Genomic DNA, 27284 nt, shown 5'->3' with positions numbered 1-27284 from the left:
GTCCCTGCAGGCTCTGGGGTCGGATCGCGCGGCGAGATTTCTCGCTGCCGGATCCGACCCGCTCGTCTGCAGGCGGCCTTATAATATGATTTACATGGCATGGTTGAGTTTTCTGCTGGCTTATGGTAAAAACAAATAAATAATACTGCAGCATGTCCCTAGAAGGAGGCTCTCCCACAGGATAAATAACCTGCAGTGCACTACAATGTAGTCTGGCAGTAGTAAGGTAAAGTCAGACAGTCCTCGCAGCTCTATCAACACCCTGTCCTAAGGGGCAGCAAACGTCTTCAGCCATTATGCATCCCCATTACTACCACATCATACTGTATATAGGCTCCAGACATACTGAACCACTTAGGCCCAGTTTTAGAAATACAACAGTGAGAACTTCCTCAACTTTTAGCAACAGATTGCAGTAACCAGTCATAAAATGTTTCCAACTTGGAGCAAGACTACCGAAGCAATTCAGAATACTCTAAAGAAGGCATCAGCAGTATAAAAATCTGCACAATTTCTTTGGAATGCACCACTTTTTAAAGATCATGTAAAACTTTTTTCAAACTTTTTAGCACTCCAGTTAATAAAACATAAAGTAGTAACTTTGTAAACAACCTCAATAAGATCATCAATTGTTTGGTTCTACAGTTCCTATGCAGACGCTGGTGTATCCATGGCTGTACACTACACATGAGGACTATGAAGTTATTTTCTGCAGGCATCTGCTACTACCTTCCATCTGCCCCCTCTTACTATCCTACTGTGGAAGAGGGGGCGCACGCAACTTGTCTGTAGGATCAGGCAACACAAGGCTGGTTTGTAGTCTAACAATGGAGGTCTGTACAACAGCGGAGAAGACTATTTGCAAACCTTTAGCATTCTTTTCCACAATTCGCTGTGCATGTGTGAAAGCACTAAAATATGTTCCAAAAGTGTAAACTGCATGATATTTTGGATCCACAAGAAAATTCTTAAGTACCTGTATATCTAGCCATTATCGAATAGAGGCTGGGCTATAGAAAAGTAGCCCACCTCTGACCTCTACCCCACAGTATCAAGCATGATAAAGACCTATAACAGGTCGAAACGTCGCAGCAGTCTTTCATGGAGGACTAAAGAAACTTTTGTACAGGTCCTGGAGTGCTGACTTCGCCATTCATCAATTGGGTAAAAACATATCTCTTGCGGGTCTTTAAGTCTGGACCAATCTTGAAGTCTATGCACCCACTGATAACTTGTGCTCCCCCACTTATGTGGTAAAGTTATAGTGTGCTGCACCCAGCTTGCTAATATTTGAAATACAGGAAATACAGGAAAACATCACAAATACTCTTCCACAGCATTACTGTTGAAGAGCTGCAGGCATCATCAGCCAACATGTTGCAAATGTGAACAGCGACCACTTCTATGCACTTCATTGATTTACCCAACTGTTTGTTGTAACGTTGGGGTAAATCAATAAAGATTTGGGAACAACAATCCACTTGCTAGTTCTTTCTGTAGCAGTATTGTCAAGTGTGGACTATGTTTCTGGGTAGAAGGCTAGTAGCAACAGATATATATATATATTATTATATATACATATATATATATATATATATATATATATATATATACACATATACACACACACACACACATACACACTACCGTTCAAAAGTTTGGGGTCACCCAAACAATTTTGTGTTTTCCATGAAAAGTCACACTTATTCACCACCATGCGTTGTGAAATGAATAGAAAATAGAGTCAAGACATTGACAAGGTTAGAAATAATGATTTGTATTTGAAATAACATTGTTTTTACATCAAACTTTGCTTTCGTCAAAGAATCCTCCTTTTGCAGCAATTACAGCATTGCACACCTTTGACATTCTAGTTGTTCATTTGTTGAGGTAAGCTTGTGAAATTGCACCCCACGCTTCTAGAAGCATCTCCCACAAGTTGGATTGGTTGGATGGGCACTTCTGGCGTACCATACGGTCAAGCTGCTCCCACAACAGCTCAATGGGGTTCAGATCTGGTGACTGCGCTGGCCACTCCATTACCGATAGAATACCAGCTGCCTGCTTCTGCTGTAAATAGTTCTTGCACAATTTGGAGGTGTGTTTAGGGTCATTGTCCTGTTGTAGGATGAAATTGGTTCCAATCAAGCGCTGTCCACTGGGTATGGCATGGCGTTGCAAAATGGAGTGATAGCCTTCCTTATTCAGAATCCCTTTTACCCTGTACAAATCTCCCACCTTACCAGCACCAAAGCAACCCCAGACCATCACATTACCTCCACCATGCTTAACAGATGGCGTCAGGCATTCTTCCAGCATCTTTTCATTTGTTCTGCGTCTCACAAACGTTCTTCTTTGTGATCCAAACACCTCAAACTTGGATTCATCCATCCACAACACTTTTTTCCAGTCTTCCTCTGTCCAATGTCTGTGTTCTTTTGCCCATCTTAATCTTTTTCTTTTATTGGCCAATCTCAGATATGGCTTTTTCTTTGCCACTCTGCCCTGAAGCCCAAAATCCCGCAGCCGCCTCTTCACTGTAGATGTTGACACTGGTGTTTTGCGGGTACTATTTAATGAAGATGCCAGTTGGGTACCTGTGAGGCGTCTGTTTCTCAAACTAGAGACTCTAATGTGCTTATCTTCTTGCTTAGTTGTGCAATGCGGCCTCCCACTTCTTTTTCTACTCTGGTTAGAGCCTGTTTGTGCTGTCCTCTGAAGGGAGTAGTACACACCGTTGTAGGAAATCTTCAATTTCTTAGCAATTTCTCGCATGGAATAGCCTTCATTTCTAAGAACAAGAATAGACTGTCGAGTTTCAGATGAAAGTTCTCTTTTTCTGGCCATTTTGAGCGTTTAATTGACCCCACAAATGTGATGCTCCAGAAACTCAATCTGCTCACAGGAAGGTCAGTTTTGTAGCTTCTGTAACGAGCTAGACTGTTTTCAGATGTGTGAACATGATTGCACAAGGGTTTTCTAATCATCAATTAGCCTTCTGAGCCAATGAGCAAACACATTGTACCATTAGAACACTGGAGTGATAGTTGCTGGAAATGGGCCTCTATACACCTTTGTAGATATTGCACAAAAAACCAGACATTTGCAGCTAGAATAGTCATTTACCACATTAGCAATGTATAGAGTGCATTTGTTTAAAGTTAGGACTAGCTTAAAGTTATCTTCATTGAAAAGTACAGTGCTTTTCCTTCAAAAATAAGGACATTTCAATGTGACCGCAAACTTTTGAACGGTAGTGTGTGTCTATATATATATATATATATATATATATATATATAGACACACACACTCACACTATATTATATATACATACACACACAAAAAGGGGCGTGGACAACAATGCGCCAAAAATTGAGCCAAATTTCAGCAAATGGAGCCAAACTTTTGGGACAAACTAAGTCAACTGATAGGTGGTCTAAAATTAGTCTTAAGATTCAACAGTTTTATCATTTGACTGCAATAAATAAACCTGGCACATTTTAACCCCTTAGTGACCAGGCTTTTTTGCTTTTTTCCACATTTGTTTTTTCCTACTCCCTTTTAAAAAATCGTAGCTCCTTTATTTATCCATCGACGTCGCTGTATAAAGGCTTGTTTTTTGCGGGACGAGTTGTATTTTTCAATGGCACTATTTATTGTACCATATAAAGTACTGAAAAACTTTTTAAAAATTCTTAGCGGAGAGAAATGGAAAAAAAACCGACATTCCACCATCTTTCGGTGCGTCCTGTTTCTACGGCACACAAACTGCAACAAAAACGACCTGATATTTTTATTCTATGGGTCAGTATGATTACTACGATACCAAACATATAGTTTTTTTTTTTGCTGTAGTACTTGCATTTTTTTTTTTTTAAGATATTTAATTTTTTTCAATTATTTTCTGCGGTCATTTTGTGCGCGCGATAACCTTTTTTATTTTTCTGTCGACGTAGTTGTGCAAGGGCTCAATTTTTGCGGGATGTCCTGTAGTTTCCGATAGTATAAATTTGGAATACATACAACTTTTTGATCGCTTTTTATTGCATTTTTTCTGGAAGACAGGGTAACTAAAAAAAAGTGTATTTCTGGCATTCTTTATTTTTTTTTTTCGGACGACGTTCACCGTGCAGGAAAAATAATGCACTACTTTGATAGATCGGACTTTTACGGACGCGGCGATATCAAATACATATTTTTATTTTATGATTTAGATTTTGTAGTAATTGATATGGCAAAAGGGGGGTGATTTAAACTTTCATAACTTTTTTTTTTTTTTTTACAATTTAAAAAACTTTATTGATCTTTTTTTTAGCTTTACTTTGAAGTCCCCTGGGGGACTTTAACATGCGATGCTTTGATCGCTCCTGCAGTATGACGTAATGCTATAGCATTACGTCATACTGCTTTTTTACAGGCAGTCTATCAAGCCACCCTGTGTGGATAGCTTGATAGGCAGTCTGCTAAGGCAGCCCTGGGGCCATTCATTAGGCCCCCGGCTGCCATGACACCTGCACAGATCCCCCGCGGGGGGGGGCGTGCGGGACCCCCAAACAGCGTTCGAGGCATTTAAAGGGTTAACAGCCGCGATCGGCTATTGCCCGCGGGTGTCAGCTGTAATAAACAGCTGACGCCCGCGCTGTATGGAGGGAGATAGCGGCGCTACCTCCCTCCATACACGTCCTGCAGCTGCAGGACGTAAAAACACAATAGGGTGGTCACTAAGGGGTTAAAATTGCCTCAACTAAGCTGGCAGTAACTTTTAGACAGGATTAGTAAATAAGCCCCTGTGCTTCACACTCACTCATCATCACCATAGCATCTACAGGGTGGCCACAGAAAAGTAGCATGGCACCACACTCCTATGAAAGTGGTCTAAAAGAACATCTGTCTTTGTTGCCCATAACGTGCAATCCCAGCCCAGCTTTCATTTCTTATACTTCCGAGGTAAAATGAAAGCTGCATTGTGATTGATTGCTATGGGCAAGAAAGATTTGCTGTGGCTCATCCTGTACAAAAACTTCACTAAAAAGTTTTTAAGCGCTCACTTACAGGGGTGTATTTTTCCTATGTATTATACATGTAAAATATGCAGTACACAGCAAATATGCACGTACTTGCCCATTTCCTGCACATGTTAAATCCCCATAGCCTATATCGGCACAAAATACCAACAAAATAGAGCATGTTGCACTTTTTTTCCCAAGCGTGCAATACATACATGAAAAAAACTAAACAAAAAGCGGTTAGTAGCCCAATAGAAATCAATGGGCTTTTAGCACAGAGAATTACTTGTGAGTGAGCCCTTACGGGGGAAATATTTTAATTAGATGTGCTAAGAAGAAAAGAAAAGCCTTCCACCAATGTCTACAAGCGTAGGCCAGTATAGATCATGCAAAGGGATGTCCACATTAGGTTTGCCCTGAGAATTTCATGTATTCAAAATATCTGACGCATTTGTATTATGCTGCTTTCACACGGGCGACAAAAAAGCGCACGATTTTCTCGTGATGCGACAATGCTACAAATGGGATGTATGTGATGCCCATGCTTTCCGAGGGGTTCCTTTACATTAGTGATGTTTAGAGGTGGTACAACACAGTACTAGAGCCTCTATGTGCACCCGTATCACATCTTGCACCCAAGCTAGAAGCGGTACAATGGAGTACTAGAGCCTTACTTTCCTAGGGTACAAAAGGGTCACTGTTCCCTTCTGGGAGTCATGAAAAGGGCTTACTACTTTGAGGGCACGAAGGAAAATTATTTCTTTAGAAAAAGTAGGTATTATTACTGCACAGCAGTACAAAGAAGGGCACCATTACTGTGAGGGCATTATTACTTTGTAGGGGGGCACAAAAGTGAAAAGCTGGTATGCGAGTGAGACACTAAATATTCAGTTCGCAACATATAGCAGAGAACATGTTGAGAAGATGGAACACTGTAATATGGCGAGGCTTTGGCAGTTAGCAGATCATTAGTGACCTTGATTAGAGTGAAGGGGTTGGAAACCACAGTGTAAGTGGACAAAAAGGGATTTGCGGGAGGACAATCCAAAGTTAACATGTTTTTGCTGTTTTAACATGTTAATAATAGCTGGATACTAGTCATGCAAAAGAACAAGCCCTCATATAGCCATGTCAACAGAAAAGTAAAAGGTATGGTTTTTGAAAAGTGGAGATGAAAATCCCCCCCCCCCCCCCCAAAAAAAATTGTTGTATCCTTAGGACCAAAATAAGCCGTTACCATAAGGTGTTAGAGAGATTGGGTAGAGTTGAGATAAACAGTAGTGAAGTTTGGGATGAGATGCATGGTATTGGGTTAACTGCATAGGTGGCGAGACGGGATTTGTAGAGTAGGGTAGAAAGCTTATCATCGGTAGTGATGGAGAAGCAGGTTATGGGGCAATGGGGTTGGTCTGTACTGAAGTATTATAACTACTAGTGCTAATGACTAAGTACCAGGTACTTTCAACTACTGACTGATCTACTTATCCAGGCCTTTGCAGAATACTTTACCACCTGCCCATGCCTGTACACCAATCCTTACTTTTTACAATTTAGATTCAAGGCTCTTCACATAGTTTGTATAGAAACAGACTTACCATTAGGCCAAATAAAACGTCATCCACTTTCTTAGTATTAGACTTCTCGGGCATTTCAGAAATGCATAAGAGGTAGCTGCTTGGGGTGTCAGTTGTGACCGTTTCAACCTCCAATGGATCGTCAATGCTTATCAATGGGCTCACATTTATGATCGGCTAAGGAAAATGTCACACACTCAATATGACCAATTAAGAAGTGTTAGCTTTCACAATGAAAATAGTTTCCTTGCTTGATACGGAAAAGGCTTTGTTAACTGGATCCTGTCTTGTATTATACAGTAACATGTGGTACCACCTGTGATATAATACTCTACATGATCCCTATAGCCAGGTCTTACAAATCAGCCAGCTGAAAGAACAGATTCCGGTGGGTAAGCCAACAACGCAACGTGAACAGTTACAACCCAACAGTCCCGATTGCAAAAAGCCGGATGAGTCATATGGTATTTCAATATGGCCGATCCTTTGTTACTCCAGATAAGCCAATGCCAGAGGTTTTGATGGCCACATAATTATTCATTAGCCACTCAATGAAATATCTGTATCGGCTGAGCTGCGAGTTCATATGTAACGTGGAAGATAACTGCTGACCAAGATAAAAGCCAATACATAACAAGCCTAAGGACGCATTGACGAGGGCGTATTTTTGGTCTGTATTATGTGTATATTTCACGGTCCACAATTGCATGCACCCATGTGAATGAGCCCTAGGGGTGCCTTCACACAGGCTGTAAATGCTGGGAAATTTGCACAGCAGAAATATCAGCAGCGGCAAGATTTGCCATGGGCTTCGACCTTTGCATTCCAAAGGCTGAAATCCCCTGTAAAACTCTGCAACATAAACGGACATGCTGTGGATTGAGGATCCGTAGGGAATTTAAAATACACTGCAGATTCCGCTCAGAATTTGGTATAGTATTTCATATATCAGGAGAGCAGTTGCAAATAGAGTCTCTTGTTTCAGAGAGCAGCTAATGCGCGACATCACCGCTGGTTGTTTGCTCTCGTGCAGAATTCTTAGACAGGAGGATCGCTAAGAATTGCGCACTTCTCGCTCAGCACTTCACATTCCTATGTGAAACACTGAGCGGGGAGTATTTAGAAGTAACGAGAAGTGAGCGACCTGGCAGTGATTTTAATGCAGGCTGAAACGGAGTGACAAACAAAAAGTTCACGTTTAGGCTTAACGATTATCACAGACTTTTTTTGTTGGAGCGACAATCTTTACATGTAAATGGGCCTTTAGTGTGAGAACTTATTTGACTTTTACAAAGTTAGGGTTCATTTCCTTATTTGTGCCGCATTTGCAGTACAAGCTTGCTGGCATATGCACCCGGAAAGCTCCCAGCATATACATCCTCTTATGCCCCACCCACCCAACGGAGGACAAAAGAATGTTCTTTTCCCTTCCATCGGGCTAGTATAGCTTTATCTTGCTGTAAAAAATAGTCAGCTATGCTTTTCTTTTTTTTTTTTTTTTTTTTAAATCTTTTTATTAATAAGATTTTTCAATAATAGTGTACAAGGTATAACAATTGACATCCATATACAGTATGCTTTTCGATCAAGATTGCATCCAATATATCTAGTTATGCAAGTACAGACTATTGCAATCATAAATAACTTTGGGCGTCGTATGATGTGGGACAGTGTCGGGATATTAGGCTCCGTTCCTATTGCGTCTTCCACTTATATCCCGATTGTCTCCAATAATTTTTAACAAAAAATGAACTAACGTGTGCAAGGTGGGTTGGGATAGGCGAGTGGGGGGGGAGGAAGATTGTAGGGTAGTGGGGGTGGGGGGGGGGGGTATCTCCATATGTATTTTAGTGCAAAGTTTTACTTACTTTCACTGTCTTCTCATCCTACTCTCAGGTGTGGGGCTGATCCCCTCCGGGGGAATGTAAGGGACTTTCTCTCATCTCATCTGGTCCCGCCTCAACGTCCGGGGCGCGTATCATGTTTTTACAGCCTTGGGTGGCTAGGCCACCTTCCGGTGGGGAATAGAGGCCTGAAGCTCCCTTCGGTCAGTGCGCCATGGCCTACGCCATTTATCCCAACATTTTTTATCTATTTTGGGGTACCAACATTCGCTTCCACAGCTCCCAGTCCTTCATGAATTTGTCATGGGTACCTCGTTTCCAGCTAGTGAGTTCTTCTAGGTTGTAAATTAAGTCTACTCTATCCCTCCATTGTGACACCGTGGGTGAATGCTTTTGGAGCCACATGGCCGGAATGAGTGCTTTAGCTGCGTCAATGAGGATGGCGATCAAATTGTCTTTAAGGGGGTGGAATGTGGCTGTTGGCTTCCATAGAAAAATGATTTCGGGTAGTAATACAAAGTCTGGTTTAACGCTTTTAATCGCTGCCTCCACATCCCTCCAGAAGGTGGAGAGCACTGGGCAGTCCCACCATATATGTCTGTGGGAGCCCTCATCTGCATCGCATCTCCAGCATTTTTCCTGTGTAGCTAGTTTATGTGAGTAAAGCCACTGTGGTGTCCTGTGCCATCTCGCCAATGTTTTATAGTGGCCTTCTTGCGAGAGGACACACGGTGAGAGTCCAAAGGCTAATCTCAGTATTATTTTTGTGTCTTCCGGGGTAATTGTAATGTTTAGCTCACGTTCCCAAGAACTAAGATAGGCTGGTTTGTAGCTTGTGGTGGGAGAGATAAATTTCTTTTGAAGATTGGATATTAGTTTGCGTTTGGGAGCCCCTTCCAAGCAAAATTTTTCAAATGCTGTTGTGGGTCTTGTAGATCTAAACCCCTTAAAGAATTTCTCTATGGTTCTGGTTATGTGAGCTTCCTGCAGGAAGGACAGGCGTAGGTCTGGTGCCAAAAGGCGAAGGGCCTCCCCTGGGTTGCTACTGCTTAGGTGTTGCAGGTCGCCCAGGTTGGTACCTGTGCACCTGTTCCACAAGCTTCTAACGCTGGGGTCAGAAGTGATGCCCAGGAGGGGACAGATGGTACTCAGAGGGGCCATTGGAGAAGGGTCCGGAGCCAACCGGGTCCGCAACATATCCCAGGTCTCGCAGGGGGCCCTCAGCAATGGGTTGAACTCCTTGGAGGTGTACCTACGTCTTGTCGGATGCCATAGGTCTTCCGTCATAGTCTCGCCGTGTGTGTTACCTGCCAGGGCTTGGGTAAGGGGGTCTCTTGTCGCATGAGTCAAGTCCACCCAATTGCTGAGTTGAATAGCTCTGTATATGTCTGGGACATTTGGCATGTCGATCCCCCCTTCCCCTCTCCTTTTAGTCAGTAAGCTATAAGCTATGCGTGGTCTTTTTTGCTTCCAGATGTAGTTTGAGAATAGTTTGCGTAGGGAATGGAAGAAAGTTTGAGGGATGTGGATAGGCAACATCCTTAGTTTGTATGTAATGATGGGAAGTACATATGATTTAACTATATTTTTTCTGCCTAGCCACGAGATGTACGGTAGATCATAACGTCTCAGTAAGTTCTTTATTTGTGGGAGAAGTGGTAGAAAGTTAGTTGTATATAGGTTTTCCGCTTTCTTTGTAATTTTTACCCCTAAATATTCTATTGAGTTCTCCTCCCAGGAGAAGGGTGATTTGAGTTTCAGGGTGGTGCTCTGTTTTGCGGGTATAGATACATTGAGTATAGTAGACTTTGAATAGTTTATTTTAAAGTCTGAGAATGTGCTGAATTTCTCAAGGATTGTGACCAATTCTGGGATCCCTCTCGTTGGGTTGGATACTAGGAACATGATGTCATCAGCGAACGCCGCTGACGACAGTTGATGCGGGCCGGCTTTAATGCCTTCTATGCCCGGGTGCAGTCTAACTTCCTGTAACAGCGGTTCGAGTGCCAGGACGAACAGGGTCGGGGATAATGGGCACCCCTGTCTCGTTCCGTTCCGGATCGCGAAGGGGAGAGAGAGGGAGTTGTTAATCCTCAGTCTCGCATAAGGATTGCCGTATAGGGAAAATATTGCCGATATCCAGTCCTTTGGGAAGTTAAAGTTCGCCAAAACTCTTTCTAGGTACGACCAATTCACGCGGTCGAATGCCTTTTCGGCGTCGGTACCTAGCAAGACCAGAGGGATTTTGCGAATTTGCGCTAGTCTCATCGCATGTAGCAGTTTATGGCAATTGTCTTTCCCCTCTCTTCCCTTCACGAACCCCGCCTGCTCCTTATGGACTAGGGCTGGGACCAAGTCCTCCATTCTTTTCGCTAGAAACTTTGCCCAAAGTTTCGCGTCCATGTTAATGAGAGAGATAGGTCTGTAATTTGAGCATATTTCCGGATCCTTATTTTCCTTGTGTATGAGGGTGATATGCGCCTCCAAAGATTGTTTCGGAAGCTCCTCTCCCTGCATTAAGGAATTAAAGAGGTCTTTCAGTTTGGGGATTAAGTTTTTTCTAAAGGTCTTATAATAGGTAGCCGAAAAGCCGTCCGGCCCAGGACTCTTGCCCGACGGGCTAGAGGTAATTAGATCCTCCATTTCTTGATCTGAGGCTGGCATGAGCAAGGTTTGGGTGGCTTCTTCATCTAATTTAGGAAGTTTTAGGGCTCTTAAGTACTCGTCAATATTGTTTTTGAAGGATTCTTGTTCTATTGGGTTAGGTTGGTCTCTTAGGTTGTATAGTTTGTTGTAAAATGCTTGGAATGCTTTAGCTATTTCCCTGGTTGTAGTTACTACTTTTCCCCCCTGAACTTTGATTGCATTAATATGATTTCTGGTTTGGGATTTCTTAAGTAATGTTGTCATATATTTGCTACCTTTGTTCCCCTGCATATAGACCGACTGTTTGAGGAATAGGTGTTTTTTGTTGAATCTCGATCTGATCAGTCGCCCCAGTTCTCTCCTTTTTTCTGTTAGTTCTATAAGATTGTTTTTGATTAGGGAGTGTTTGGCTGTCCTCTCTAGTCTTGCTATTTGATTAAGAAGAGTGTCTATTTCTTGGTTCAGTTGCCTTTTTCTTTTAGTCCCAAGGGCAATGAGTAGACCCCTCATGTAGGCCTTGTGGGCCTCCCAGATTATGGGAGTCTTCACTTCCTTGCTATCATTCAGCTGAAAGTACTCTTCCAGGAGCTCTGAGAGTTTTTGCCTGTCCTCTTCTCTATCTAGGAGAGTGTCATTCATTCGCCATACCCACTCTTTTGGGCCTTCATGTATAATCTCAACGTCTACATGTACTGGCGCGTGATCTGACACTGATATGACATCTATTTTAGCCCGTTTTATATTTGGGAGGAGGGTGTTTGATATGAATATATAATCGAGTCTTTGGTAGGACCTATGCTGCTGTGAGAAGTGGGTGTAGTCCCTATCCGAGGGGTTTAGCGTCCGCCAAACGTCCACCAAGCCCAAGTCTCCCATGGCCTTAATAACTTTACTCAAGCGACCCTGCGGGACCTGGGATCTACCCCTGGAGGAGTCAAGGTGAGGGTTAAGGGTTACGTTCAGGTCCCCTCCCAGTATTATCATACCATTTGCAAACTCTTTAAGGATATTAATCTGTTTGGATAGCCATTCTGCTTGGTGAGTATTCGGGGCATACAGGTTAGCTATAGTTATTTTTACCCCATTTAAGGTGCCTTTTAGGAATAGGGCCCTCCCCTCTTCGTCGGAGTATTCCGACTGAAGAGTGAAATTGACTGATCTATGAAATAGAGTCGATACACCCTTGGAAGCCGATCGGGGGTGGGAGCTGTGGAAGCAATGCGGGAACTGTTTCCCCGGGAGGGCTAGGCGTCTGTCTCCTTTGAAGTGTGTCTCCTGAAGGAGCAGAATTTTTGTTTTGTACCTTCTTAGTAGTTGGGAAACTCCATACCTCTTCCGTGGTGTATTGAGGCCCCGGACGTTGAAGGACGTGCACCGCAGAGGTTCCGCTTCATGAACGGTGTGAGAGACGTCTCCCTGCATCTAAAGAGTAAGACAATGAAATCAAGCTCAAAAATATAAAGAGGTTATGTGAGTTGTTGGTGGATCTGTTTGTTGTGGGCTCTGATGTCCCTGGAGGCCACTGAAAGGTGGTATTCTTGTGTCAGCAGTATATGCTTATTTGGAGTTTTGTCGGTAGTGAGAGAGACTGGAGATTCTGGGGTAGGGTAGGGAAAGTGCGGGAAGGCAGGGGTAGGAAAAAAGGTTAGGGTGTAAATGGGGTGGGGGTTTTCACACACAACAAGTAGACAAACAAACAAAGTTATCTATCCCACTATAAGTGAGATGTACGGACAATAATTGGGTTAACGGTTACCCTCGTCCGTCGGTTGGCGGTGTAAACTATATATCATTAACTGTAAATAACACTCTAAGTGCCTGATCGGGTGTAGACAGACAGGCGCCCCTTTTTGCATATGCGCCATGGTGCAAGAACAATCGTGGGAGGGCGAAGGTGCCCTTAGCATGTTAGTAAGGGTGGGGTATGTGGGGGTGGGGGGAAGTTAGAGGGGGGGCTCCGCCTGTGCCGGCCAGTCCGGGTTGTCGATACTGAGGGCGAAATATAGGGGGTAAAGTCCCGCAATGGTCTTTTGTGGCGGTAGTCCTGTGATGATCCAAGTCCTCAAATCAGACTAGTTTCCAGGGTGGGGATCTCGAGGGGGGGGATCCCTCATGGATTGTCTCCTGTATTATCTTCTCTGGCTTTTTTCTTGTTTTTGTTTCTAGGCAGCTATGCTTTTCTATACAAATGAAGTGAAGTGAATAAAACTGTACACGGCTCATTGGCATCTACGGGTGACATATTCCACTGTATGCCAATTTAGTGGAATTCATCAAAATCTCATCTATTGGAAAATCCTCCTGACGTGTCCCTTCTACATGGGCTGCTAATGTAGCGTGAATGCACCCTTAGAAAGAAGCTGACAGTGCGGCAAAGATAAACCCTTCTAAAAAGGCACCCAGCAGAAGTTTGAAGACAGCTTTTCAGGTTGAATTGAGAAAACACAGTGAATTATTATGACAAAATTGTCTGCCCGTTATATACAGGTAGTCATTTTGGCATATACATTCCCATATGAAAAACTAGGAACTTGTTAGCATCCATAGTTTTTTCCCTTTTTAGCAAGCTAACACTTGGGACAAAGTTACTTCAAGTTAACGATTATATGAAAGGATATCTTCTCCAATGAGTGTCGACTTTGTGTATAAGGCTGCGAGCCGCCTTGTAAATAAAGAATTCTTGTTTTCACCAGCCGCCTTCAGCGCCGCCGTTTCTGTTTGTTTCACAACTCCAACCTGAAATAAAATAGATGTAAACTGAGCGATATTGGCCGTAATGTTACTGCCATCTTGTGGTGAACTGTGAAATGACATACTAACACTGTAAACATAGGGCTGGCCAACCTTTTTGCGTCTCTGGGCCACACATTAAATATACAAACACTAACAAAACACATCCAAGTTCCGCACATGGATTTTACCCACTGACAGTGCTAAATCTGTATCCGTATCCACAGCAAAAACCGCAGTAGGAAGTCATGGATTTTGCCACAGTCTTCACAGGCAGAATTCGCACATTCTGCTGTGTGAACATACCCTCAAGCTGGCTTCACAGCAGTGCATACACATTTTTGCGTGCATAAGCGCTGTGTTTTTGCGGAAGGAACAGTTGCTTTTTTGCGCACGCATTAGAATATTTTATTGTACTTTGTGTGCACAAGGCACATGCATTTGCACACGTGAAAAAAAAAACACCGATGCTCCCAACAATAGAAATTGCTAATTAGTCCAATAAGTTATTTTTCTTCTGCAATTATGCTACTTCACGCATCTCCTAGCATATTGCGTGCGTATTTGTGCATCCCTATTAACTTTCATGGGGACTTTTAGAGTGCAAATGCAACTACAAGTGCCCAAACCCGGGCCCCCCCACCTGTCTATACAGTAGTACTATGGCAGGTGGGTCACTGTGGCCTTTGTACACAGAGCGGTCAGCTACCAGGAATTTTCCAGAAGCAGTAAACAGTCAATCCTTCCTTTTGGGACCGCATTCACAGCCATAGTGGGCCACACGCCTGCTGTAGCATAAATTCAAACCATTATAAGGGTGTATTCACACAATGCCGCCTTATTACAGAATGTACAGAGATTCCACAGCAAAGTACAGTTCTATGTAAGTGAATGGGGTTCATTCACCGCATTAAAAAAATCCACACCAGAGTTTCGACAGGCTGCAAATTATCCAATCCACAGCATGCTATATAATTCGCAAAAAAGCAGTGAATGTCACTCCGTACAAAACAATGTGAAATCATCAGTGAAAATCTGCAATGATGTGTACATTTTCTTTGTGGTTTACATAAACCCTGATGGCAGCTACTAATCACAAACTCCTTACATGCTGCATTAAAGCAATTAGCAGTTTTTATTACTCCTTAAACTACGAGACACTTTTTTTTTAGTTTTTTTTTTTCCATCCCTGTTTTCCATGAGCTAGAACTTTCATTTTTCCGTCAACATAGCTGTACAAGTGCTTGTTTTTTGCGGAAAGAGTTGTATATTTTTGGTGGCACCATTTCTCATACCCTATAATGTATTGGAAAACTTAAAAATTAAGTGGGGGGAAAGGAGAGTTGCTTTTTCCGTATTCATAGTGTGGTAAAAATGACATAACTTCATTCTATGGGTCAGCACTATTAGCACAATATTAGATTTATAAATTATTGGTTTTACTACTTAAAAAGAAAATTTTTATTTAAAAAAAATGAAAAAATGTTTTTTTGTTGTCATATTTAGAGAGCTAAAATTTTTATTTATTTTTCTGCCACAGACTGTGTAAGGGGGCTCATTTTTGTGAGGCAAGCTTTAGATTGTATTGCTACCATTTTTGTGTACACAAGACTTTATTCAGTTTTTATTGAGAGATGCATTGCTCAAAGAAAAACCCCGTAGCTCTGGCATTATGCATTTTTGTTTTTGACAGCATTCACCATGTGAGAGAAATAATGCAATACTTTGATAATTCATGCTTTTTGTAAGGCAAGATGGCAAGCTTTTTTTCCTGCGTTTTTTCGGGAAAGTGAGAAAAGTTGTTGTTTTTTTTTAATGTCTTTTAGGTTAAAATGTTGTTTCAAGATATATAAAATCACCATATACCCTGGTAGCATGCAGTAAACCAGATTGCAATATAGGGGTGCAAAATGTTCATGCGCAGACTAATGGGCAGCCACTCAACTCAACCGAGGGTGGGGAAGGGGTGACTGCTAACAAACCCAGTCTGCACAATATGAACCGATACCAAGAATGACCGCCATGGATAAATGGCTGCCCATTAGTCTGCACATGAACATTTTGCACCTCTATATTGCAATCTGGTTTGCTGCATGCTACCAGGGTATATGGTGATCGAGCTTTCCCTGCAGTATATATCTTGTATGTCTTCATTTTGTGCAAGTTGTGTCTTTGTGCATTTTTGTTTCTCACCCCTGTGTTTTTTTGTCATTAATTGTGAGATGGCGTAGGTTCTGGCTGATGCACAGTGGCCTTGCCGTGGCGCGCCAGCTGACGTGTTTTGGCTCAAAATACTAACACCCACATTTATCAGTGTGTGTTTTTTATGCATGCGGTTTGCTATAGATGCTGGAGGAGCCCAGGATGGCATGCCTGTGTGGCACACTTATTTATGCAGGGCAATCCCCTGCTTGGTCTATGTGGGTTGTACACCTGTATGTGTGGCGCAACTATCTATGGCAGTCATCTTGGTATCGGTTCATATTGTGCAGACTGGGTTTGTTGGCAGTCACCCCTTCCCCACCCTGGGTTGAGTTCAGTGACTGCCCAATAGTCTGCACATGAACATTTTTGCTCATCTATATTGAAGTCTGGCTCGCTGCTGCTACCAGGTTAAATGGCGATTGAGCCTTTCCTGTAGTATATATCTTGTATCTGACTTCATTTTCTGTGAGTCGTATCTTCGTGCATTTTTTTTTCTCACCTCCGATTTTAAAATGTTACTGCACTTCAATTTTACATGATTTTTTAGACCTCTATAGAACTCGAACATTTCAACCATTTAATCACTTCTACAATATACAGCAATACTCAAGTATTGCTGTATATTATTTTTCATGTTCACATATTAAGGCCTGCCACAGGCAGTACTTAATTACTTTAATTACATGGCAGCCCTGGGAGCCTTCACTAGGCCCAGGGCTACCATGGTAACTATCGACCCCCTACAAACTCGTGATAAGTGGTCTGAAGGCGAGTCAGAAGGAAATCAATTACCGGTCATCAATGTGCAATATTACATTCTTTTAATTTGCATTTCGCATTTTTATTTTAGATTTAATTGACAATAAAATAGAATAAAGAACAAAAACTTACTTTAAAGCCTTTTGCAACCAGTCGTCTGACGTGGACAAATAACCTGTGAGTGGGGATACTCGCTGTCATAAAGTTGTGGTCTAGGTGGCAATAAATGTTCAGTTCACGGGCTGCAATCTGTAAGAGGTAAGAAAACAGAAGCTCCTGCATAAATATTCCATGAAGTAGTGACAAGACTGCTAGTAAAGACTCAAACTACTGAAGTAGATTAAGAATCCATCAGAAAATAGATTAAGAATTGCTTCCCCTGCGTATGGCCCAGATTGAGCCCTGCAAACCGAATGGATCCATTAGAAATGTCCTGGATTTTGTGAATAATTAAAAGTGGTTGTGCCAAGGCTACAACAGATCCCTGCCCACAGGAGGGGGAATCATTTTATGATCTGCAGGGGTTGAACAGCTGAGGTAGTGAAGATCCCCGTATGAATAGAGAGGAGGTCACACATTTGCACAGCTGCTCCGTGTATTACAGGGGTGTAACTAAAGGCTCATGGGTGCAAAAGTTCAGCTGCCCCGCGCCTTCCCCATCTGTACCCATACCAAGAGGCGTAACCTGAAGATTTGGGTCCCCAACGCAAAAACTGTAACTGGGCTCCCCAACTATAATGCTTTATTTATACTATTAGGCTCCCTGTATAGAGAATAGAGGCCTTAAGGGCCCCCTCTAAGGGTCCTGGGCCCGAGTGCAACCGAATCCCCTATAGTTATGCCCATGTATTTCATTGAGTGATTCGGAGAGTGCCAAGCACTTGTATATGGTAAGGTCTGGTGCGCCCACTAAAATTAATGGAGTGGCAGTACACGTGTGATCTCCACTCCATTCACATAGGGGCCTTTAGAATCCCCATTCTCCCGGTTGGCAGGGGTTCCAGCAGTTGGATTACATTGATCATAACGTTATCCCCTATCCTGTGGCTAAGGGATGGCTACATATTGGCACAATCTCTTTAATACCCACTAGTCCTCATTAAATCCCTAAATGACTGTCTTGGTTTAAGTATTAAACAAATTAAGGCCTGTTCGCATTTAGTGTGTATGCTGGGAAAGCCCCAATACATATGCTAAACATCTACTTAGGCATCCAATAGTATATAAGAAAAGAAGGCTGGAATAGCATAGTAAACGTCCCTATGACATCTTTTTGAGTCCAAAATAAAAAAAACACATTTTATCCATTTTTAAGACTGGAGTGAGAAACAGCCACTGTTGGGCATCCATCACAGCCTCCCCTTATTGAACATGTCAGGAGCTTCTTCTGATGTATACATTAACCACTTTGTGACTGACCACTGCAAATTGATGTCGCTGCTGTCTGGCCTCTTTACAGCAGCAATGTAAATTTACGTTCTGCTGTCAGAGGGTAATCGCAGACCCCACAGCAGGTAGAACAGGCTCTTGCAGTCTGTAGTTTGGGTGCCATCATCGGGACCTGCTTAATTCAGGTCCTAGATGAAGTCATCAGTAACAATCGATCACAGTGCTAGCCAGTACTGTAACAGCATCTCTCCCCCCCTGATTGTATAGTGTCTAGACCATTTTTAATCATTTATCCTAAAATTAAATTAAATTTATAAATGGGTAGGTTCACCTGTAGCGGATTTGGGTTCGACTCCGCACTAAAATCCATATAACGTTCTGCTCTGCAGATTTTGCTGCAGCTCTGCACCAAGATTTGCATTAAAATATATACTATTCGTGCAAACTTAGACATTTTTTTTTAAATAAACACAGATCCAGTGCAGATTTCACCTTTTCAAATGTAGGGGGTGAACTCTGTTTCAGATCCCCAACAAAATCTGCGTAAAAATCTGTTCCAGTGCTGTAATGCAGAATTTGGCGTGGATATTGGGGTGTATTTTCCAGTGGAAATCCGCCCAAATTCGCCCACGTGTAAAAGTAGCCTTACTTTAATTTATCTAATCATCAATACATTTACATGAATTAAAAATTATAAAAATGGAAAATTAAAAACAATGGCAAAATTTTAAAAATGTTAGGCAAACTAGTGTAAAAAAAAAAATAAAATAGAAAAACACATACTCACCTACCTTCAGCTGCCGGGGCTCAGCCACATCCTTTCTGCACTGTTCCCGACTCTGCAATGCAGTTCTTTGAGCAGCGGGGAATTAAAATCCCCACCTGCTGAAAGAGCTGCTTCTGATTGGCTGAGGAGCTCAGCCAATCACAGGCAGCTGTTGCTGAATTAATGACAGGCGAGAGCTGCCTGTGACTTGCTGAGCAACTCAGCCAATCAGAAGCAGCTCTTTCAGCAGGCAGGGATTTTAATTCCCCACTTGCTCAAAGAACTGCATTGCAGAGCTGGGGACAGCGCAGAGAGGATGCGGCTGAGCCCCGGCAGCTGAAGGGAGGAGTGTAGGTTTTTATTTTTTTTTCCACTAGTTTGCCTTGTTTTTCAGGGAAGGGCTTATATTTAAAGCCCTTCCCCGAAAAACAATTACGGGGTGCCGGCAGCTACATCCTTTAGTGCAGCTGTCATCTGTGACAGCTGTGGTAAGTAATTCTTTATTCTCCGCAGAGATGAAGAAATTCTTTGCCTCATCTGTCACATCTGGGATAGGTGCATCAGGGAATTCTTTATTCCCTGCAGGGATAAAGAAAACATCTGTCCCAAGTGCCAGATGTGTTCTTCATCCCCGCAGGGGACACGGCAGCGGCGGACAGGTAAGTATATATAAATATTTTTTTCAACACTAAAATGATTGTTTTTCAGGGAAGGGCTTATATTTAAAGCTCTTCCCTGAAAAAAATTAAGGGGTGCCAGCAGACCATTGCCTTCAATGGAGCCGCCGGGAGCAGCCGCAGCTCCAATGAAGGCGATGCGTGCATTCCCAATGGTGCACGCATGTCCTATCTGTACAGGTGCACGCCTGTAAAACACGGACATGTGAACACACCATCGGGAATGCATTGGTTATAATAGACGCGTTTTTGTGCGCACGTATGCACACGCTTATGTGAAGCCACCCTAAGGTGTTGTGCTAGCAGCACAACACACCAAAGAGCCTGTCAAGTAACAGCAGTAGCCTTCCCAGCAGAAAAGGATCAAGAGCGTCCAGAAGTAGAATCAATCCTTTTATTAAAGCAACATATTTTGGCGCAGCACCAGCACCTTCATCTGGCACATCCATGCCAATTTAGCATTTAGGAGATCCGCATGTTTCAGATTCCTAGTTTATATCCAGATAGTTAAAGTCCCCCATAATATTTACCTCATAGTGATATGCCACTTCATCCATTTGCTTTTGTAATAACTTTTTAGTGGTTTCTGTTATATGTGGTGGTCTATAGAAAACCCCCATAAAGATTTTATTATTGTTTTTTCCTACAGGTATTTCTACTCAGAGACTCAATTTGTTCATCTCCCTCATATATATCTTCCCGTGGTTTCTCCCCATTTCTGGTTTCAACACAAACTATAACCCTGTACGTTAACTGCCCAGTCACAGCTTTTGTCCAACTAGGTCTCAGTTATTCCCACTATGTTGTGGCTTTCTTTAGACATTATTACTTACAGTTTGTCAACCTTATTGACTTCAAATAGCTCATCAATCGGGGTTACAAGCAGCAGACCCCCACTGCTCAACTATTAATGACCTATCCTGAGGACAGGTTATCAATAGTTAAGTCCTGTAAAAACCTTTTAATAGCATTTCTTAGTGGGTTTTCTTTTTCAAAATCCTTGCAAGACAAATATATATAGGAGAAATGTGCTATTGCATGGTGCCATTCAAATATGCTGCATGGTTGCACTGAGTCCTCCAGAATGGAACCTACTGTTTAAATTGACTGTCTGCCCTTTCTCCTAAAGCGGTCCCCATCTGTATGATGTCCATATGCCTTAATAGAACATATGCATAGGGGTAGTCCTAATGTCCTTGCAATGAGCCACTAACAATTTTCTGACCATGTTCTGTGTTTACATTATTATATGCTAAAAGGGTCCTTAGACCCCTACAGATATAATAAATGCCAAATCAGTGCCCTTCTGGTATTCTGTGGGCAGATTACATCTATTTGGTACACAGTGGCATATGTTGACCCCTTACGTTTGGTATATAGGCTGAACATAACCCCTATACGTGATGGGAATAGTGCCTTAGTTATCAGCCCTCCATAAATGAACCACAAGAGTTTTGCTGACCTCGGCATCTTCTCCAAAGAACCTGTATTTGTATCCACATTCTACACACAATACGGCATCCTTGTGTTTTTCCTTAATTTCCATGTACTGCTCCTCAAGGGGGGTGTAAATACTTTTGTTTCTGCGGTTAAGGCTTTTTGCTTCTGAAGAATTTGCAGCTTGTTCTCGGGGTCTCGAAGGAGATGCAGTTGATGTCTTTAAGGAGACATTTTCTGTCTACAAGATAAGCAAATACATATTTATTTATATTTATTTATAATAGGACACTATTATAATCATAAAACTGTAAAGACTTTTTTTTTCTTCCCTTATATGCAATTTGGAAATTTTTATATAGGGGGATGTACAATTTCACAGTATTTAGGGGACAGATGTAAGACAATGACGGTAGGATAAGACTACAAATGGTTTGTTTGCAATTACCATGTTTCCCTGTAAATAGGACCCTGTCTCATATTACTTTTTGCTCCAAAAGAGGCACAGATTCTTATTTTCGGGAGATGTCTGATTATACTTACCTAGCTGGCACAGTCCGGGTGCCTCCTGCTGTTCTACGGCGTTTCAGCACGCTTGCTTGCAGTCCTCAGCTGCCAACAGAAGATTACTTCCTGGTAACGGGGTTCGTAAACCCCGTCCCCAGGAAGTGATGACTGATTGGTTCTCGAGTGTCGCGGTTGAGCCAATCAATGCAGCGCTCGAAGAACCAATCACACCCATTACATTGGTTCATCAAGCGCTGCATTGAATGGTTCTCAAGCGCCGCGGTTCAGCCAATCAGAGCCATTGCCTTCTGGAGGCGGGGTTTACAGACCCCGTTACCAGAAAGTGATCTTATATCGGCGCCTGCGGACTGCAAGCAAGTGTGCTGGAACCCCCAAAACCAGTGGGAGGGACCTGGATGAGCCTGCTAGGTGATCTAGGCTTATATTTCAATCCCCCTTCCCTGAAAATCAGAGTAGGGTTTATTTTGGGGTAGGTCTTATTTTTGGGGAAACTATGTAAATTCATAGGTCTGCATAAAAGCTGTTAACTCAAACGGTAGAAAGTTTTTAATCAAGGGTATTTGCAAAAGTTGGTTTCACTTTATATTGCAATGCTGTACATGTGCCTAATACATACAACTATTAGTAACACAAACAAGAGGAGTAAAAATAAAACTGACATACTTTTCATTGACTAGTTTGATCTGTGTGTTGCTCATCATACTTCACAACTGCGCACGACAAGTTTACTAACTGTGAAGCACTGGCAGAAAGTGGATTCCGGACTGTGACAAAGCCCGAGTGCCAGATAGGCAAACCTTACCATAAATGGTATTTGCCATAATATTTTTTAGTGCAGATATTGAACTTATGTCATTCCAGCTGGAGAAGATGGTTGGTCCTTAGCGCTCAAGACTAGTAAAATTGTTCACTTCTCTAGCTGTATGAGGTCTGCTTAACGGGACAAGCTGTAGAGTATGCGCCATTTTCAGGAAAACGTATGTAGTATTTCATTTGTTTTATAAGGAAAATCCGTGAAATGCACAAACACAATATTTGCGAGTACGCTGACATGTAGAGGAAATGGTGCAGGTCTTCAGCAACGAAAATACTGCACCAATATCTGCTTCATATCCACGTCAAAATCCGCACCAATAGTGCAGTTTTTGACATTGTTTTCATAATGGATTTCCCGCTGCAGAGGATCAACACTAGAGATGAGCGAGTACCAAAATGCTCAGGTGCTCGTTATTCGAGTCAAACTTTTCGTAATATTCGAGAGCTCTATTCGAAAAATGAACCCCATTGAAGTCAATGGGAGACTCGAGCATTTTTGTATTTGACCCGCCAGGTGCCGGGGTGCCTCTCTCTCTCTCTCGAACGAGCATGTTTGCTCAACTCTAATGAACACCATTTCCGCTATGAGTGCATGTGCCCTCTAAGGGAATGTTCCCACTGTGGAATTTACTGCGTGAATACCACCTCAGAATCAACATCTTAAAATGTTTGGGGTTTTTTTTTGCATGGATTCAAAGAATGGCTGTGATTGGTGCATTGAGCGCTGGCTCTGATTGGTTCTCGAGTGCTGGCTCAGCCAACCAGAGCAATCTCTTGGTGGAGGCAAGGTTTTCAAACCCAGTTACCAGCAAGAGATGCTCCATCGGCGCTGAAAGGAACGCCGGAGAGCAGCAGGAGGGACCTGGACGGCGCCTGCTAGGTGAGTATTGCTTTTTTTTTTTCCAGCTTCCTTGGGTGCGTTTTCAGTTGTGCGGTAAATGCAGCTTTAGGCTATACAGCACTTAAGGCCTCCCACACACAGGCGTTTGCAGTAAACACAGCGTTTTTCAACGCTCCGTTTACTGCAATCTCAGCAGCGCTGGCATGCGGTATGCCAATGTTTTCAGTACAGCTGATAACGCAGCCAAGGAACCTGGAAAAGAAAAATAAAAAAATCAAATACTCATCTAGTAGGTGCCGACCGCCGTCCCTGCGGGCTTCCAGGCACTTGTCTGTGCCTGCAGAGAATCTCTTGCTGGTAACAGGGTTTGAAGACCACACCTCCAGCAAGAGATTTCTCTGATTTACTGAGCCGTGAACCATTCATTCATTGAATCGCTGTGATTGGTGCATCCAGTGCTGTTTGCGATTGGCGAAGGATTAGCCAATCAGAGCAATCTCTTGCTGGAGGCGGGATCTTCAAACCCCGTCACTAGCAAAAGATTCTCTGACAAGCGTCCAGAGCCCGGAAAGCAGCGCCAGGAACCCCGATAGTGGCAACTATGGGAGTTTAACTTGCGCAGCACCAAGTTGTGCCACATTTTCAGCAGCGCTGCCAATGCTACCAATTCATTTCAATGGGCAACGCAAAGCTGAAAACGGCCAAAGATAGGACATGCATCGCTGTTAATGCGCAGCATTCAAGACGCTGCGTTTTAACGCTTGTGTCAGCAGCCCCATTGAAATGAATGGAAGCATTGTACAGCGTTTAGTGCTGCGCTGAAAAGGTAGAGCTAAAAGCTGTAAAAAACGTTTGTGCAAAGGAGGCCTTAAGGAATATACATGTAGTCAATCTCACGATTTATGCCTGCTGCTTAGAGAGGAATAGATTTAAGATTATGTTAAGGATTAGGATTAAGAGATGCACATGTGACAGCAAGAAGGGCTTTACCTGCAGCCATCCAGATCACAATAGGTTGTAAAACTGTCCTGGAGATGTTCATTACGTAATCGCTAACATCATTTATGTCTATTCATTATGAAGAAAGTCACATAAATTTTTTTTTTATAGCAAAATTCTGTTAATCTCCCACATGGAAAATAAGTAGCCAATCTAGCTCACTGGATAAAGGAAAATCCAGACTTTATTATATCAGCATTCAAGATCTAATAAAGTGGTCATAAGGACATGATCGCGGCCACTTACCATATCCCCCATGAGTGGGCAATACCTTGTACCGCTGCTACTAAAAGCAAGTACGAACCAGTATGAAGAGACTGCAGCAGGATTTAATATGGATGGCCTATCTTTAGGCCTCATGTCCACGGGCAAAATAGGATTTTAAATCCACAGCGGATCACCCGCATGCGGATCCACATCCCATAGGAATGCATTGACCACCCGCGGGTAGATAAATACCCGCGGATGTTCAATAAAAGTGAATTAAAAAAAAAATGGAGCATGAAAAAAAACGTGACATGCTCCATTTTTGTGCGGGTCTCCCGCGGGTAAGGCTCCCGCAGGCTTCTATTGAAGCCTATGGAACCCGTCTGGATCCGCGGGAGACCTAAAATAATAACTTACCTGCAGCGGACCGGGCAGGTCTTCTTTTCTTCACAGCCGGATCTTCTTGCTTCGGCCCGGTGGATGTGTCCGGCGCATGCCGGCGTGCCGAGTACATCCGCCGGCCGAAGAAAGAAGATCCGGCTGTGAAGAAGAGAAGAGGTGCTCGGTCAGATGCGGGTAAGTTTATTCTTATTTATTCTTCTTTTCAGCGCTCATGTCCCCGGGGCAGGAGGTACCCGCTGCGGATTCTCCATGGAGAATCCGTAGCGGGCCTGATTTTCCCCGTGGACATGAGGCCTTAGGCCTCATGTCCACGGGCAAAAGAAGAATTAAAATCCGCAGCGGATTTTAACTCTTCTCCTGCACACGGATCCGCACCCCATAGGGATGCATTGACCACCCGCGGGTAGATAAATACCCGCAGATGGTCAATAAAAGGGATTTTAAAAAAAATGGAGCATGAAAAAATCTGGACCATGCTCCATTTTCGTGCGGGTCTCCCGCGGGGACAGCTCCCGCGGGCTTCTATTGAAGCCTATGGAAGCCGTCCGGATCCGCAGGAGACCTAAAATAGGAATTTAAAAGAATTACCTCACCCGCAGCGGACCGGGAAGGTCTTCTCCTTCTTACGGCCGGATCTTTCTTCCTTTGGCTCGGCGGATGTGCCCGACACATGCGCGCGGCACGTCGGCGACGTGCCGCCGGCGTGACGAGTTCATCCGCCGGCCGAAAAAGAAGATCCGGCCGTGAGGAAGAGAAGACCTTCCCGGTCCGCTGCGGGTGAGTTAATTCTTTTAAATTCCTATTTTAAGCGCTCATGTCCACGGGGCAGGAGGGACCCGCTGCAGATTCTACATGTAGAATCCGTAGCGGGCCTGATTTTCCCCGTGGACATGAGGCCTTAGGCCTCATGTCCACTTGCAAATTATTATTTAAAATCCGCAGCGTTTTTTCTGCACGCAGATCCGCGCCCCATAGGGATGCATTGGACACCCGCAGGTAGTTAAATACCTGCGGATGTCATTTTTCCCTGCACGGATCCGCGTGCAGGAAAAAATCCGGACCATGCTCCATTTGGTGCGGGTCTCCCCCGCGGACGGCTCCCGCAGGCTTCTATTGAGGCCTATGAAAGCTGTCCGGATCCGCGGGAGACCTAAAATCAGAATATACTCACCTGCTGCGGGCCGTGCAGATCTTCCCTTCTTTCCGGCCGGATCTTCTTGCTTCGGCCCAGCGGATGTGCCCGGGGCATGCGCGTGGCACGCAGCCGGCGTGCCGAGCACATCCGCCTGGCCGAAGAAAGAAGATCCGGCCGCAAAGAAGGGAAGATCTGCACGGCCCGCAGCAGGTGAGTATATTCTAATTTCAGCCCTCATGTCCGCGGGGCAGGAGGGACCCGCTGCAGATTCTCCATGTCGAATCCGTAGCGGGCCTGATTTTCCCCGTGGACATGAGGCCTTAGGATGTCCTTCCTTGGACTATTTTAGGCAAGTGCTAACTACTGTATACAAAGAACACTCCACAAGACTTGACTCCCCAAAGTGACATCAAGCCATCACAATTCGGCCCTTGTCAAACTCTCAGCTCCTTACATTTGTCCATTTTACCTCCTTCCAAAACATCAATTTCATATACTGACTGGTGCCTTGCTGCCCAATATGTTCCACTTCATAACAGGTGCCATTCTCATGAGATAGTCACTTCCCCGTTCAGCAGTTTTAGTGTCATGGCTGATTGATGTACATATCATATTTATTTATATGGCTGCCTTCAGCTAATATCTTACATATACCATTTAACTGTCTGTATCAACACAGAAAACTTTTGCAGACAAATCCATTGCATGAACTCACTTACCCTGGGAATAGAATACGCATCTACTTCTTCAACTTTGCTTTCTGACTTTGAGCTCCCATCTTCAATGCTGGGAGGAGTTAAGTGTTCCGGTACTTTTACAGCTTGACTATCGCTGTTCTGTTTTCCACAATCAACAGAAAACTCTTGTAATTTGCGCAGGGTGCGGCTGCAGAGGAGCGACTTCACACGGATTATTGGTTCTGAAACAAGATTCACGTGTAATTATATATAATGACCTCAGATATCAACGGCAGTCATGAAGAACAGCCCAAATAGTGAGAAACGTAGTTACTCATGGCAACCAATCAGACTTTAAAGCATAATTAAACTTCTGACAAGTCAGAATTTTTGGTCAGTGGGGTTGCGGATGCTGAAACTCAGTTGAGCACTGTGCACAGCCGCTTGTTCGTTTTAGTGACTGGTGGGGGGTCCTGGCACCTACACCCAGACTGATCAAAACTTCTGACATATCATCAGGATATGTCAGAAGTTTTTAAAAACTTTAATTACCCTTTAACTTTTTAAATAGCCTCTGAAAAGCAAGAGCTGGAATCTGATTGGCTGCTATGGCAACTGCTTTACTTTTTCTTAGCATCACTTATGC

The 27284-nt window shown here is 43.3% G+C and overlaps 1 protein-coding gene across 1 annotated transcript in view; it reads right to left on the bottom strand.

Annotated features, from left to right (window-relative positions):
• Positions 1–27284, bottom strand: part of MSH3 (mutS homolog 3) — a 167247-nt gene that overhangs the window by 137116 nt on the left and 2847 nt on the right. Inside the window, exons 3-7 of the mRNA XM_066602947.1 lie at positions 26681–26880; positions 21059–21274; positions 16897–17013; positions 13689–13806; positions 6602–6747 (exon numbers count right to left, since the gene is read on the bottom strand). Of these exons, the coding sequence (XP_066459044.1) occupies positions 6602–6747; positions 13689–13806; positions 16897–17013; positions 21059–21274; positions 26681–26880 (797 nt within the window). The remainder of the gene's footprint in view (positions 1–6601; positions 6748–13688; positions 13807–16896; positions 17014–21058; positions 21275–26680; positions 26881–27284) is intronic.

The sequence above is a fragment of the Eleutherodactylus coqui genome, chromosome 5, assembly GCF_035609145.1.
Source record: "Eleutherodactylus coqui strain aEleCoq1 chromosome 5, aEleCoq1.hap1, whole genome shotgun sequence".
NCBI lineage: Eukaryota > Metazoa > Chordata > Amphibia > Anura > Eleutherodactylidae > Eleutherodactylus > Eleutherodactylus coqui.
This window is presented reverse-complemented; position numbering and strand designations above follow the sequence as displayed.